Here is a 13795-nt window from a genome sequence, read left to right on the forward strand (position 1 = left end):
CACCCACCCCCCCGCTGCCCACCGGCCCACCCGCGTCCTCTTTTCTCCGTTCCCTGAGTTCCCACCACCACCACCCTTGGTCTTTGTGCTCAGAGCAGCACACCAGGAGGGCAGCCAAAGAGCTCACCGCCTGCACCCACCAGCTAACTTTCAGCCTGGACCTTCATAGACCCTTCACGCATGACGCCAAAGCCCCTCAAAAGAATACACAGGGCACAGTGGCAGCCACCACCTCAGCGTAAGCGTCCCCGCATGCCAGGCGTGCCATTTCATTTCACGCCCACTCACAAGCATGGGAAGGGAAGGGCCCCATGAGGCTTGTCCGGCCTGCACTGACAATTCCCCAATGTGGACAGCGCAGCAGCACTTTCTGCTCACGCCATGTGCATGTGTTGGGGCGGCGGGGGGGGGGGAAGAGTCCAGTTTTGCACAGAATCTATATGGCCCACAGTGCTGAATGGATGCACCCAGATCCTGAAAAACTGCTGATCCATTTAAGCAGGTGTGGGAGCTCACTCTCGGTCTGACCCAAAACCCATAGATGCTGGGAGGCCGGGGGGCTCGTGGGGGCAGCCTGTGTCCAGCATCACCAGGGGCCCCACCCATCCTTCTCCCGTCTTGCTTCCATCTCCTCCCGTTTTCCTTCTCTTCAAGATTCTCAGCATGCAGCCATGCCTCTGTCCCCCCCCCCCCCCGGTCTGGTGGGACGCCTCCCACAGGCAGGATCCTCCTCTCACACAATCCCTGGAGAAGACATCCCAGGAGCTGAAGGTCTCTAGGTCTGATACTTTGACCTTCAACATCCACACCTCCCACCTTGTGGTCTGCTCTACCCTTGAGACACACCTTGCCGTGCCCTTGTGGGGGTGCTCGCCTACATCAGGGGACTGCAGCACGCTTGCGTTTTGTGCCTGCCAGGCACCAATGTGAACGATCTCCACACACGGGACTCTCCTCCATAGTTAAAATGGCTATTTGTTTCGGGGGTGTGTGTGTTGTCTTTCTTCCTCTTCAGCCTCTCTAATGGTAAGCACCACAAAAGGCATAATTTATAACTTACTGTATAAAATTGTACCACTTAGCATATTTATGAAACTTAAAAGTATAAATGCCTTAGTTTTCTACAAGTAAAGTTGCAAATTAATACTGTGTGTGTGTGTGTGTGTGTGTGTGTGAGAGAGAGAGAGAGAGAGAGAGAGAGAGAGAGAGAGAGAGAGCTACAAACTGCTGCACTTTTGGTCCCTTATCACATGTATCAGAGGTAGAGTAGTTGAAAATAGAAAACACAGTTAGTATTAAATAAAATAAAGTACGTTATCTGCACAGAAGCAGAGACACGACAGTCCCAATAGGACCAGCAGCGTATTTGGAGATCAAGCTAAACTTTATAACACTGAAAACACAGAACTCGACTATAGTATATACTATACTATGCTTTCTACATCAATGGCCAGGTCCCCGAACTTGTGAGCCATTCTGAGGGTGACAGAGCTAATTCAGCAGAAGGGTAATTTATGTGCCCACTGTGCAGGGCTCCGTGCAGGCCCAGAGACGATGATGCCTCCTGGGTCTTCCGAAGCATCTTCTGCGTCGGTGAGGCAGGAGACGGCCAGATCTGGCCCTTTATTCCAGCAAAGAGATACCTCCGGAATGAATGAAGTGGGCATGAGGAAGCACGTTTGGCCCCAGGGATGCCCCTGTTGTGTTGTTAAGCTTCCAAAGGGGGGGCGTGGCTCAGTGGTGGAGCACATGCCTGGCATGCAGAAGGCCCCAGGTTCAATCCCCGGCAGCACTCCCAGTTTAAAGGGGGTGATGCGAAAGACCTCGGCCTGAGGCCCTGGAAAGCTGCTGCCAACCTGAGAAGACTGACTTTGATGGACCAGATGTCTGATTCAGGCCAGGAGGACCCAACTTTCTGCTCTCTCACATGTCACACAGTCACCAGTTGTACGTCTCAGCCCTCTGGAATGCCTCCCACACCAATGTTTCCATGGCAGGAAATCAGCCCCCACAGAGGCTCCCTGGGTCCTTCTTTCCTGGGTCCACTCTACTGTGGTCCGGGGGGGGGGGACTGCAAATTCATTAGGGGGTGCAACCCCCAGTGCCCCCCCACGCTGGCTACGGACCTGCAGATGAGGTGTTTACAAAACCCACGACAGGCCAGGCGGCTCTGGAAGCTTTGGCTGGCAGTGCTCACGAGTGCTTTAGCTGACAAGGACCTTTTCCAAGAGCTTTAATATTCTGTGCGTTAAGAACATAAGAACATAAGAACATAAGAGACGCCAATGTTGGATCAGGCCAAAGGCCCATCCAGTCCAACACTCTGTGTCACACAGTGGCCAGAAATACCAGTGCCATCAGGAGGTCCAGCAGTAGGGCCAGGACATTAGAAGCCCTCCCACTGTTGACCCCCCCCCAAGCACCAAGAAGACAGAGCATCACTTGCCCCAGAGCCCCTAGCTATACCTTGTGGCTAATAGCCACTGATGGACCTCTGCTCCATATGCTTATCTAATTCCCTTTTGAAGCCGTCCATGCTTGTAGCACCCACCACTCGGGGGGGGGACCTGCTGGGGCTGCCTTGCATGCCTCTGCTCCTCTAAGGGGCAAGTTCGCTCCTGCGCCTCCCTCTCGCCCATCCAGTTCCAGGGCCCCTACAGAGACACCCATCGGAAGGAGAAGAGCCCGAGCACATTCCAGACGTTTGTTCATTCCGAGGCCTGCAAGCCTTTGCAAGAGCTAAATATCAGCAAGTGACCTGGAATGTCAGATAATGCCACTGCTTTGGTGTTCTTTACAGAAGCTGAAATGCCAAATAGGTAGCGATTCCTTGAACCTTCCTTTCCGAAGAAGGGTGCGATCTCTGCTCAGGGACTGGAAAGAGGCAGCGGGTCTGACGGCTTGATCCAGGAGCCAAGCCCAGCTCACCCAATGCCCCCCCATCCCCATGCAAGGGCAGATCCCCCCGCGTTTGGGGCCACTTCCAGGCCAGGCCAGGGGTGGGGGGAATCTCTGCCCAGCTCTGCCAAGCATTTGCCCTGTGCACAGGACTGGGTTCATTTCCTCACTGTGGGTTGGTTGCCATGCCGAGGCCCATTCCTGCGACAGGATTTTTACCTAAGAATTAACTCCCTGAGAAAGAGACCTGATCTCCCTGCTGCACACGGCTGCTCGGCTGTGGGTGAGCCAAGTGCCCAGGAGGGCCACCGAGCTCATGGCACAAAGGAAAGGGTGCAGGATTTCAAGACAGTCAGCTGAGGAATTGGGGAAATCAGAACCAGCCGGCCAGCTCCACGGCACCATGACGTATACCCATCTCTTTAAGACTGAATCTCCCGCTCACATTGCCAGATATGAAATGCAAAATGCCACTTCTCAGAACCTGAAGTTGCTCAAGGGGCATCAAGTCCCCGAAGGGCGGCAGGGGAGGCCTGGGCGTGTGGCCTCCTCTGATGCCCAGTGGCGCTCCAAGGCCAAGGTCTCAGGCAGAGAAAACACAAGCACAAGTACCAGGCAGCGCTCACCTGGAGATGCTGGGGCTGAACAGAGCGGATGCTGCCTCAAATCCCAAACTGCAACCTGTTTGCAGCCTCAGCAGGCCGCAATGGCACGAGCACCCAAAACAGCCTCTCCCACTTTTCAGTCCTAAACCAGCTTCCCACAAACTGCTGCACCGCCCCTGTGCTTCCCTTCCCATCGATTGCATTCATCAACTTCCCACTCCTTGCCGTGCAGCTGCATTCTGACCCGCATCATCCCCCGATCATGAAGACGCTGGGGAAATTGGGGGATGCTGCAGGTCAAAACGCAGCCTCGCAGCAAGTAGTGGGAAACTGACGAATGTAATGGGGGGGGGAAGGGAAGCACAAGGGCGGTGCAGCGGCTTGTGGGAAATCGGTCCTAGTGTGTCGCAAACTGTTATCACCCCCACCACATAGAACCATCAAATGTTAGAGCTGAAAGGGACCTTGCAGGTCATCTAGTCCAACCCCCTGCATTCTGCAGGAGCATGCCCAAAAGATAGCCCTACAACATACCCAAAAGACGGTCATCCAGCCTCTGCTTGAGAACGTCCAGCGAAGGAGCCTCCACCACCTCCCGAGGCCGTCTGTCCCACTGCTCAGCCACTCTGACAGTCAGGAAGTTCCTCCTGATATGTAGCCGGTATATCGACTCCCTTGCAATTCCCACCCATTGGATCTAGTCTTGCAATCCGGAGCAAGAGAGAGAATAGATCCGCTCCATCTTCTACATGGCGTCCCTTGAAATCTCTCTGCAGGCTTTCCCAGAAGAGCCCCTCCCCCGAGGAGGACCGCCTCTCTCACCTCAGGCTCTGTGCGCTGCGGCTGCCCACCGGTTGTCTCGAGAGGGTTCCAGCCAAAGTCGGGCCTGACGCAGATGACCAGCCGGACGTCGAGGCAGACCACGACTGGACACTTCCTTCCGGCTCCAGGTTCAAGCTCCAGCTGGACCCCAGGCTCAGCTGGCTCTCCCTGCAAGCAGAACACAGAAGGCGGCTCTCTGTCGGGGCCCTTCCAGCGGCAGAGTCACTCGGCCAGGGCACGCGGCACAGCCACAGCCCCTCAGTCCCAGCCGGCACGGCTCCATCCTGCCCCACTTCCAGGGAGCTCAGAGCAGCGGGCATGGGTCTCCCCCCTCCCCTTTTATCTCCCAGCCTGGAGGTGAAGCTGACGGAGAGGGACTGGCCCACGGGTCAGGAAGACCAAGGACCAGCAACACGAGTCCTTTCATGAGTCACAGCTCATTTCCTCAGATGTGTGGGAATCAATCTGAATGCTTTAGAACAGAGCCAGAGTCCAGGGGCACCTTCAGGACTAACAGAATATGCGGCAGGGTGTGCGCTTTCATGAGTCACTGCTCCCTTCCTCTAGCTTGAGTGCTGTGAGTCTTGAAGAAGATGAAGAAGAGGTTGGATTTATACCCAAGGGAGTCTCAGAGTGGCTGACAAACTCCTCTCCCTTCCCCTCCCCACAACAGACAACCCCTGTGAGGTCGGTGTGGCTGAGAGAGCTCTGACAGACACTGCTCCTTTTCAAGGACAGCTGTGACAGAACTATGGCTTGCCCAAGGTCATCCAGCAGGTGCAAGTGGAGGAGTGGGGAATCAAACCCGGTTCTTCCACATTAGAGTCCGAGCACTTAACCACTAAACCAAACTGGCTCCTAGGTGCCCCTAGACTTCTGTTTTGTTTTGTTGCAATAGACTAACAGGGCTACCCTTGTGCAATGACCCAAGGTCATCCAGAGAGTAGTCTGCCGATTGGAACCAGTGTCCCCTCTAAGCTGAGTGAGTGTGAGCTAGCTCACAGTTTCTTAGCCTCCGGCTCACCCGTTTTTGTCTTTGCTCAGGAAGGATGGGGCTCCAGAGCAAACTAATTTCTGCAGCAGCCAAATCGCTGGCTCACAACTTTAATGCCAGGAGCTCACAAAGTAGAACTTTTGCTCACAGGACTCCACAGCTTAGAGGGAGCACTGATTGCAACCCCCGTCTCCTTCATCCTAGCATCCCACTGCTGATTATTTCCATTGTCACCAGTGAGAAGGATGCGCTCAGGGCCGCAGGGCAGAAGGGTATAAAAAGGTCAACCCAAGAGGATCACTCCAGAGGAAAAACCTGTTAGGAGTACTTGTGCTGCCAACAATGGACACCAGTCACTGAGTACAGAAAAGTGGAATCAGGACACCAGCCGCTCTTTAGACAGTTCACCGTGTGTACACACACACACACACACACACACACAGAATGATCTGGAGAGAAAGCCAAAGTTGTGGGGCTGACTTTGGACTGAGATACTTCAGAGACGAGACCTCAGGGTTTCTACTCTTCAGGTGCCCCTGCTGTAAATGTTCATGGTGATGTGGATATTTTGCTGTGGCCATGGCCCCCCTTCTCTGTATAGCGATCTTCATATGCTATGTCACTATTCATACAATCACACCCTGTTTGTTCGTTTGCCTTGGAGTCTGGTCATTTCCCTTGGCAGAGGGAGAAAGAAAGTGCAGAAGCAAATGCTGGGGGAAGGGCTCTTGGAATAGAGCGTCTTTAGCTTGTCAGAGAGGAGAGTCCCTCCCAGAGCCAGGCTTCTCTGATGTCTGGGGGGGGGGGAGGACTCTGAGAGGCAACCCCACCCCTGCAGGGAAAGCCACCGTGACATGATTCTGCTGTATGTATCGAGCAACTGCAAGCAAGAGGCATCGGACAGGGACTCCCAGACTGGCCAGTCCGATATGTTCCCCGCTCTGGGAATGTATCAGGACTTCTCTCTGAGGCGGAACTGAACTGCAGGCCTCCAAAATGCAAGAAGAGAAGATCCCATCACTGGTCCCAGAGCTTGAGGAGGGGGGGCCTCAATCACATGTTGCCAGCCCTCCAGCGTGGTGGAGTGATTAAGGGTGGCGGACTCTAATCTGGAGAGCCGGGTGCGATTCCCCACCAGCGCTCCCTCTAAGCTGCGGAGTCTTGTGAGCAAAAATCCTACTTTGTGTGCTAATGGCATTTATGTTAGGCTGCTGCCTAAATTAGTTTGCTCTGGAGCCATCCCTTCCTGAGCTAAGGCAGAAATGTGTGAGCCGGAGGCTAAAAAGCTGTGAGCCAGCTCACACTCACTCAGCTTAGAGGGAACACTGTTCCCCACTCCTCCTCCCCATGACGCCTGCTGGGTGGCCTTGGGCCACTCCCAGTTCTCTCAGAACTCTCTCAGTTTCGCCTGCCTCACAAGGTACCTGTTGTGGGGAGAGGAAGTGAATGTGATTGTGAGCCACTCTGAGGCTCCTCAGGGGAGAGGAAAATGGGGTATAAGAACCCGCTCTCCTTCCACCTCTTCTTCCTTGGTGAGTGGCAGCACTTGCACACCATCTCAGGAAATGCCGAACTGCAAGCTGGGAAGCATGCCGGGCCCCCTCCTCTTCTTGCCACATCAGAAAAAGCCAAGCAGCTTTTGGGGAAACCTTTGGTGCTGAGGCAAGCACTGAGAGTGTCCTCAAACATACAGTTCAAAGCACTTTGGGGCTCTCGTTGGTTCATATGTTGAGCACCAAGCCTTCTTTGTCTTTCTTGCACACCCACCTGGAGCGCCGTCGGACAGAAATGTGGGCCAGAATGCCGCAGAATTGAACAAATTGCCCATAATGCTCGTTTGCATTACAAATGCATCTCTCCTCTCTCAGCCACTCAGCTAAGCAGCAGGAGAGGTGCTCAAAGGCAGTTGAGGACTCCAGACCCCCAGAAATCCATCAGAAACTCATCAAGCGCCTCTCCCCCCCCCCACTTCCCCAACTCAGAGTATTCCATTCCGCCAGGGGTCATCTCGTAGAAAAAGAGGTGCAGGGGCTCATTTGCATAAGTCATTTGCATATGCCACACCCCCTGACAAAGGGCAGGCATGCAAGCGTCCCTGGATTCCCTGCCCAATTTTCTCCAGGTGCCCCACAGCTGCAGGGCACCTGGAGAAGATCGGGCAGGGAACCCAGGCATGTTTAGAATGCTTTTCTTTCCCTTCCCCATCTGGAGAAGGGAAAGAAAGGCGTTTAAATTCCCCCAGGTGGCAGGTGGGGGGTTGTCCAAGGCTCCTTATGGCCGGAGCGCTGCTCCACCGCGCTCGGGCAGGAAACGACCCCTGCAAACAAGCATTTTATGACTGTTCAGGAGTTTGCCTCTCTCGTCACACACTGGCCAGTGCCCCTCCGGCTCACTTACGTCTCGTGCCTTGAGCTGAGCGATTCTCGAGCAGTCTGGACACTGTAAGAAAAGGGGAGGGGAACCAATCGTTATTCAGGATTTAAACACCAGCATACACCTCTGGATGACCCAGCCTTGCTCTGGGTGGGGCGTCTGGATCGGACTCCTTCCCTCCACCACGCCTCTCGGAGCTCTCCCAAATGAGGAAAGGTTTACAAGCCCCACACAGAGGGGCAACGCCAAACCCCACTGCATTGTGTCGAGTGCCCCATTTCTGCTGATCTAATTGTCTGATGCTGCGTGACCCTCCTCAAGTCCCGGTGGGAAAGGGGGACTGTAAGTGAGCCAGCGGTGCGGGGTGGGTGTTGGGGGGGCTTGCACTTCCTGCAGAGTAGCAGAAGAATCGGTGGGCTGTAACTCCCAGCTTACTCTTGGGCAAGACAAAGAGAAATGTTTGGCTTCGTGGAAGAAGTTCACTTGGCAACTGTGCCAGGCTTTTGTGTTTGTGAATCTGTGTATTTCTGTTTAGCTCGCTTTATATAGGAGGGAGCTGACAAGGGAAAACAGGAACATGGGTATGAAATGGGGGGTTGGCAAGAGAGAACGCAACCCAAAACATTTTAATGGAACAGCCTCTGGCTTTGAAGCCCGGCTCTTGGAATGGCGCCGGCACATTCATTGCGGAAGAGGAGCACAATTAATTCTCACGGCTGCCAGCCAAGGCTTGCTGGGACACAGAGAACGGGGCCTCTGTTTGCAAGGACCTCTCCGCAGCTCCACTTCCCCGTCTTTCACGCTGGAGGCTGCCTGCTCGCAGTGCCTGCAGGTACGAGGAACGTCCAAGCCACACCTGCCGCCTTCCGCTTGGAGCCCTTCCTTTCTGGGGGCCTCCTGTTCAGTATGCCCGGCAATGCCCTTATCTGGGGTCTGCTAGCAGGAGAGATACACGCCCTGAAGCTGTCAGGCTGACTAATGGCTGTGCAGAGATCCCAGACAGAGTCCCTGGGTGAAGACCGCTGGCGGAGGGGAAGCTCTCGGGCCATTTGATCCGGCTCATCAAGGGCCATTCTAAGCAGCACCAGTTTGGAAAAGGTGGGGTGGGGTGGATATCTAAGACCATCCAGGAGGGAGAAGAAAACATCCTCTGAGCCAATCTCAAAGACTGAGCCAGCCCCCACTCTCCCAGGGGGCCATGGTCACTGCCTGCTAAGATCCTGCCTCCCAGTCCCAGGTGACTGGGCGTTAAACCAGAGTGCTTAGCAGTAAGGGGAAAGCCCTCTGCACATGCTCAGGAGCAGCAAGAACACCTTCTGGGAGAGTGACATCAGCACAGCTCGGCTCAGATGCAAGAGGCAGTTTCTGGGTCCGGGCAGCAGCTTCTCATCCAGGGCTTAAACGTGGCTCTTATAAGCTGCTTGGGGGATCAGAAGGGGGGGGAAGCAGGGGGAATGAAAGTGAAAGTCAGGACGACAACACTCAAGGGGAAGGCATGGAAACCGCCAGCAGAAAAAGCAGCCAGAGAGACCACCCCCATCTGAAATCAACGATTCCCCACCACAGGAACGCCTGACCTCCCCCACACCCAATAATCAAAGGCGGAACGTCAAAGGCCTGTTCGTAACAGTCCTTCAAACCCTTAATGGAGAGTTTGTTGGAGTGAGCGACCCAGCATGCCTGGACGTTGGCGGGCGCAACATCACTCCAAGTGTGCATAGCTATCTCCTTGAATGGGATACCTCTCTCTTGGTCTTCACCTGGAGAGAAGCTGTCCTCCGACCCCTCCTCTTCCTCTCTCTGTGTGCGTTGTCCCACCCACCCCTTCTTCACATGGTTCTCCATGGAGTCACATGTCTCTGCAGCAGTGTTCCCTCTAAGCTGAGTTAGTGTGACCTAGCTCACAGTTTTGTAGCCTCCGGCTCACACATTTTTGTCTTAGCTCAGGAAGGATGGCTCCAGAGCCATTTCAGTAGCCAAATCTCTCGCTCACAACTTTAATGCCAGTAGCTCACAAAGTAACATTTTTGCTCACAAGACTCCACAGCTTAGAGGGAGCATTGCTCTGCAGGTCTCTCCGGAAGACAAAGAAGAAAAAGAAGAAGAAGAAGAAGAAGAAGAAGAAGAGGAAGAAGAAGAAGAAGAAGAAGAAGAAGAAGAAGAAGAAGAAGAGATTGGATTTATACCCCTCCCTTCACTACCCAAGGGAGTCTCAGAGCGGCTTACAAGCTCCTTTCCCTTCCCCTCCCCACAACAGACACCCTGTGAGGCAGGCGGGGCTGAGAGAGCTCTGACAGAAACTGCTCTTTTTCAAGGACAGCTCTGACAGGACTAGGGCTTGCCCAAGGTCATCTAGCAGCTGCAAGTGGAGGAGGAGTGGGGAATCAAACCCGGTTCTCCCAGATTAGAGTCCGCGCACTTAACCACGACACCAGACTGGTAGAAACAATGCCCTCATGCTCCCACACATATCTGGCCACTTGTGATCGGGAAAGTACTCTTTAGATGAGATCTCTCTCTCTCCTTTCCAGCCGCAGCCTGGATATGAACGGAATTTACTTGAATAAATGTCAGTTTTAACTTTACAATTTGCTCCTGGGAGATTTATTTTCCGGCACGCAATATCATGCATCTATGACTGTGCAAACTGTGCTGTGTTAGCCAAATATCCCAGTAGAGTGAACCTTCTATGAACCCCCCAGAGGAGCCCAATCCACCCCTGGGGCATTGCTTCCGACTGGGGCCCTGGGTCTTGGGACAGCTTCCTGTATGCCCGTGCCTAGTTCGGTCCCTGTGGGAGAAGGCAGCGCTTCAGGTCCCAGATCTACAGGGCTAGAGCTTTCGGAACCAGCACAGGAAATTGGGCCCACACACTATTTGGACCAGCACAGAGGAAACAGAACAAGAGAAATAGGCTCAGGGCGGTGTGTCTCCCTGCCCCCCCCCCCCCAGCAATCTGGCAGCTCTACTCTGGACCGGTGGCAGTTGCTGAGCCCTTTTCCGAAGCAGCCCCACAAAGAGCCTGTGTGACCAGCAGCCTCCTGACGAATCAGCTGAAAATGCTCTCCCCAAAGGATCCTCTGCTGCCTGGCCAGCCCAGGGGCCACGCTGGGTTCAAGAGGACCCCTTACACAGCAGACCTGGGAGCGTGCCAGTCTGTCTGCATCAACCTTTACCCTTCGGGAAGCGACGGTGCCACGCTTAGGCACGCCAGAAGGGCACCGTGGCTGACGGCATCCCCAGCTGCCAAGCAGCCCCTGAGAACCAACAAGGACACCCTGTCCCCAGCCCAGCCCAGCCCACGATGTGTCCAGCCTGGGATTCTGTTCAAGGGATGAATGTCAGCAACACAGATTTCCCCGTCCAGTCTCGCTTCCACTGTTTCTCTTGGCAGTTTTGACACAGGGAATACTCTGCATCCAGCCAGGTGCAAGTGAAGGAGGAGTGGGGGATCAAACCCGGTTCTCCCAGATCAGAGTCTGCGCACTTAACCCACTACACCAAACTGACTCTCAGCAAGGGTTAGTCTGTGATTGCAGTCCTGCGAGGCTCTGCATCCTGAGAATTTCGGCCCCCACGGAGGCAAGTTCCCGTGCACGCTGGCCATGCCCACTTGCTCTCATGCCTCCCCGACAGCTTCATGAACCCTCAGCAGGAGAGCTGCAGTGGAGTGGGACGTGGGGGCCGTTCCCCTCTTGCCCATGCTTGCAGCTGCGGAGCAGACCCTGCAGGCAGAAGACACCCAGGCACCTGCAGGGGTTGGAGCCCCTCCCTCTCACAAAGCCCCTTTTCTGGCACAGGATTTGGGTGGTTTTGGCAGGGTTGCTGACAAACTAAAAATACTCCCCCACAACCGTGCTGGTTTTCAGGGCAGCTTCCATGAGCTCCCCCCACCCCTTACAGTAAATCTTTGCAGGACGATGCTTCACTCACGCATGGACTTCGTGCTGGGTTCCTCCTTCTCCCAGATCCTGGCCAGGGCCCAGATTTTTTATTTTGTTCGAGATTGGCCACCTGACTTTTTGGCTCGGAGCACCTGCAGCCCCATCGCCAAGGCCAGCCGGAAGCTCCCAGCTGGTGACCGAAGGGCACAAAAAAAAAAAAGAGAGGCGGGGGGGGGGGGGGTGTCACAGGAAGCTGCCTCCCACTGAACCAGCCCATCGGTCCTGTCAAGGTCCACACTGTGCACTCAGACTGGCAAGGCCTCTCCAGGGTCTCAAGTAAAGGTCTTCCACGTCACCTTCTGCTTGGTCCTTTCAGCCGGAGAGGCTGAGGATTGAATCTGGGACCTTCTGCATGCCGAGCAGAGGCTCTCCCACTGAGCCAAGGCCCCTCCTCATCAAGAGAAACAGGAAGGGAGGGAAACTCCAGGCAGCTGCCCCCTCCCCGACATACATGCACGCTCACCTCTCTGTGTCACTGTCATCGCTCGACTGCACCTCCTCCAGAGCTGCCTGCAAGTCTGCAATGCGCCGGATCGAGGTCTCTAGGTCTGCTTGCAGCGTTTGCCTCACGGCAGAAAGCTCGCCCACTTGCTTCTCCTAGGGCAACAAGAGTTAGGGGTTAGTGTTCACCTCCTGACGTTGTGGACAGGACTGGGGCTAGTGCCATCAGTTCAACGTCTCGGACTTTTCCCCTGCAGGAGCGCTGCAAGAACAGCTGCAGGGCCTGGCAAGGAAAAGAGTCCAGAACCTAACAAAGGGTAGTAAAATGTGAAAAAGAGGGCCAATATTAAAAACCAAATGTAGAAAATATATAGGAAAAGATGCATGTATTTATTAATTACAAAATTTAAAACATATATATAAGGGCCCATTCACATCAAGTATATAAATGACATGGCAATACACACGGGCTTTAAAAACCTGACCTGACGCATTTCGGCCTGCATAGGCCTTCCTCAGAGGTCAAACAATTGAGTGGCAAGATGGCTATATAAATATATTACAATCATGTAGACACAATCAGAATGGATACAAATTATAAATTCAATATGGACCAGAAAAGAAGTTGTTCCAGAATAAAACTACCAGGCACACAATAAATAAGCCAATGAGATCTTTAAAAGAGCCATCCCTTGCCCAGTGGTTCTAAAGTACAGACTTTTGCCTTCTTTGCCTTCTTCGATTGTGTTGCCACAGTGTTCTCGAGTAAAAAGCAGAGCCCTCCAGCACACGATCCTGCTCCACCGCTGCCAACTATGTGCAGATGTGCACCTGAGACTCCCCCCAAACAGGCAGACAAGTGGGACTGGCTGCAAACACGCTGGCAGGCTGAGGAGCCACCGTGGCCAACAGGCCCACCAGGCAGGGCTAGTTTCAGGCTTTGGAAGGCCCTGAGCACAGAGCGCCCAGGGGCCCCGTCCCCTCTTCTGCCCACCAGCAGGCCTCCCTCCCTTCTGCCCGCCCGCCTGCTTCAGTCTCCTTCCTTCCTCCGCCTGTGAGCCCACCCCGTGGCCTTTCTCTGCTGGCCCTGGGCAGTGGGCGGCTGAGAGTGCCAGCCCTGTGCACCACCTGCAGGCCCTTCCCCAGTGAGGCTGGGTGATGCATGTGGCAGGGAGGGTCCCAAACAGATGAAGGCGAAAGGCATGCATGCAGACAAGGGCGTAGACTTTCCAATTTCCCGGGGGGGGGGGCTGGGGCTCGGCCAGAGGCATTGCTAAGTCATTAAAAGAACTGGGACCCAATGACATCATAGGGAGGAGCTAGGGATTTAGGGATGGGCTCCCCAGAAATTTAGGGAGGCCTGGGAACCGCCCTAGCAATGTCCCTGGGCTGGGCTAACCCCAGGAACAGTTGCCTTCTTAGCACACTGCTTAGAAACTTAGAAGGCCCCCCACACACCCCACACTGGAATAAGAACATAATATCAGGCCATACCACATTGCAATAAAGCCCCTACAACTGTATACAGAAATACTGAGCTTCCCTACCATTTGCCACAACTAGCCCACCACACAAGAAGAAGAAGAAGAAGAAGAAGAAGAGATTGGATTTATTCCCCGAGGAGCGAGCGCACGTCTTCCTGCTCCACCGGCCCACCACCTCTCTTGATGTAAGAACATGCAATTTCTTAAGCTGCAAAGAACTTCCCCTCAGAAGGA

At 54.3% G+C, this 13795-nt stretch overlaps 1 protein-coding gene across 1 annotated transcript in view; it reads right to left on the bottom strand.

Annotated features, from left to right (window-relative positions):
- Positions 1-13795, bottom strand: part of MYO18B (myosin XVIIIB) — a 185259-nt gene that overhangs the window by 21411 nt on the left and 150053 nt on the right. The window contains exons 41-43 of the mRNA XM_015426416.1: positions 12100-12233; positions 7717-7758; positions 4326-4493 (exon numbers count right to left, since the gene is read on the bottom strand). Coding sequence (XP_015281902.1) covers positions 4326-4493; positions 7717-7758; positions 12100-12233 — 344 coding nt within the window. The remainder of the gene's footprint in view (positions 1-4325; positions 4494-7716; positions 7759-12099; positions 12234-13795) is intronic.

The sequence above is a fragment of the Gekko japonicus genome, unplaced genomic scaffold (assembly GCF_001447785.1).
Source record: "Gekko japonicus isolate JY-2015 unplaced genomic scaffold, Gekko_japonicus_V1.1 scaffold856, whole genome shotgun sequence".
Lineage (NCBI taxonomy): Eukaryota > Metazoa > Chordata > Lepidosauria > Squamata > Gekkonidae > Gekko > Gekko japonicus.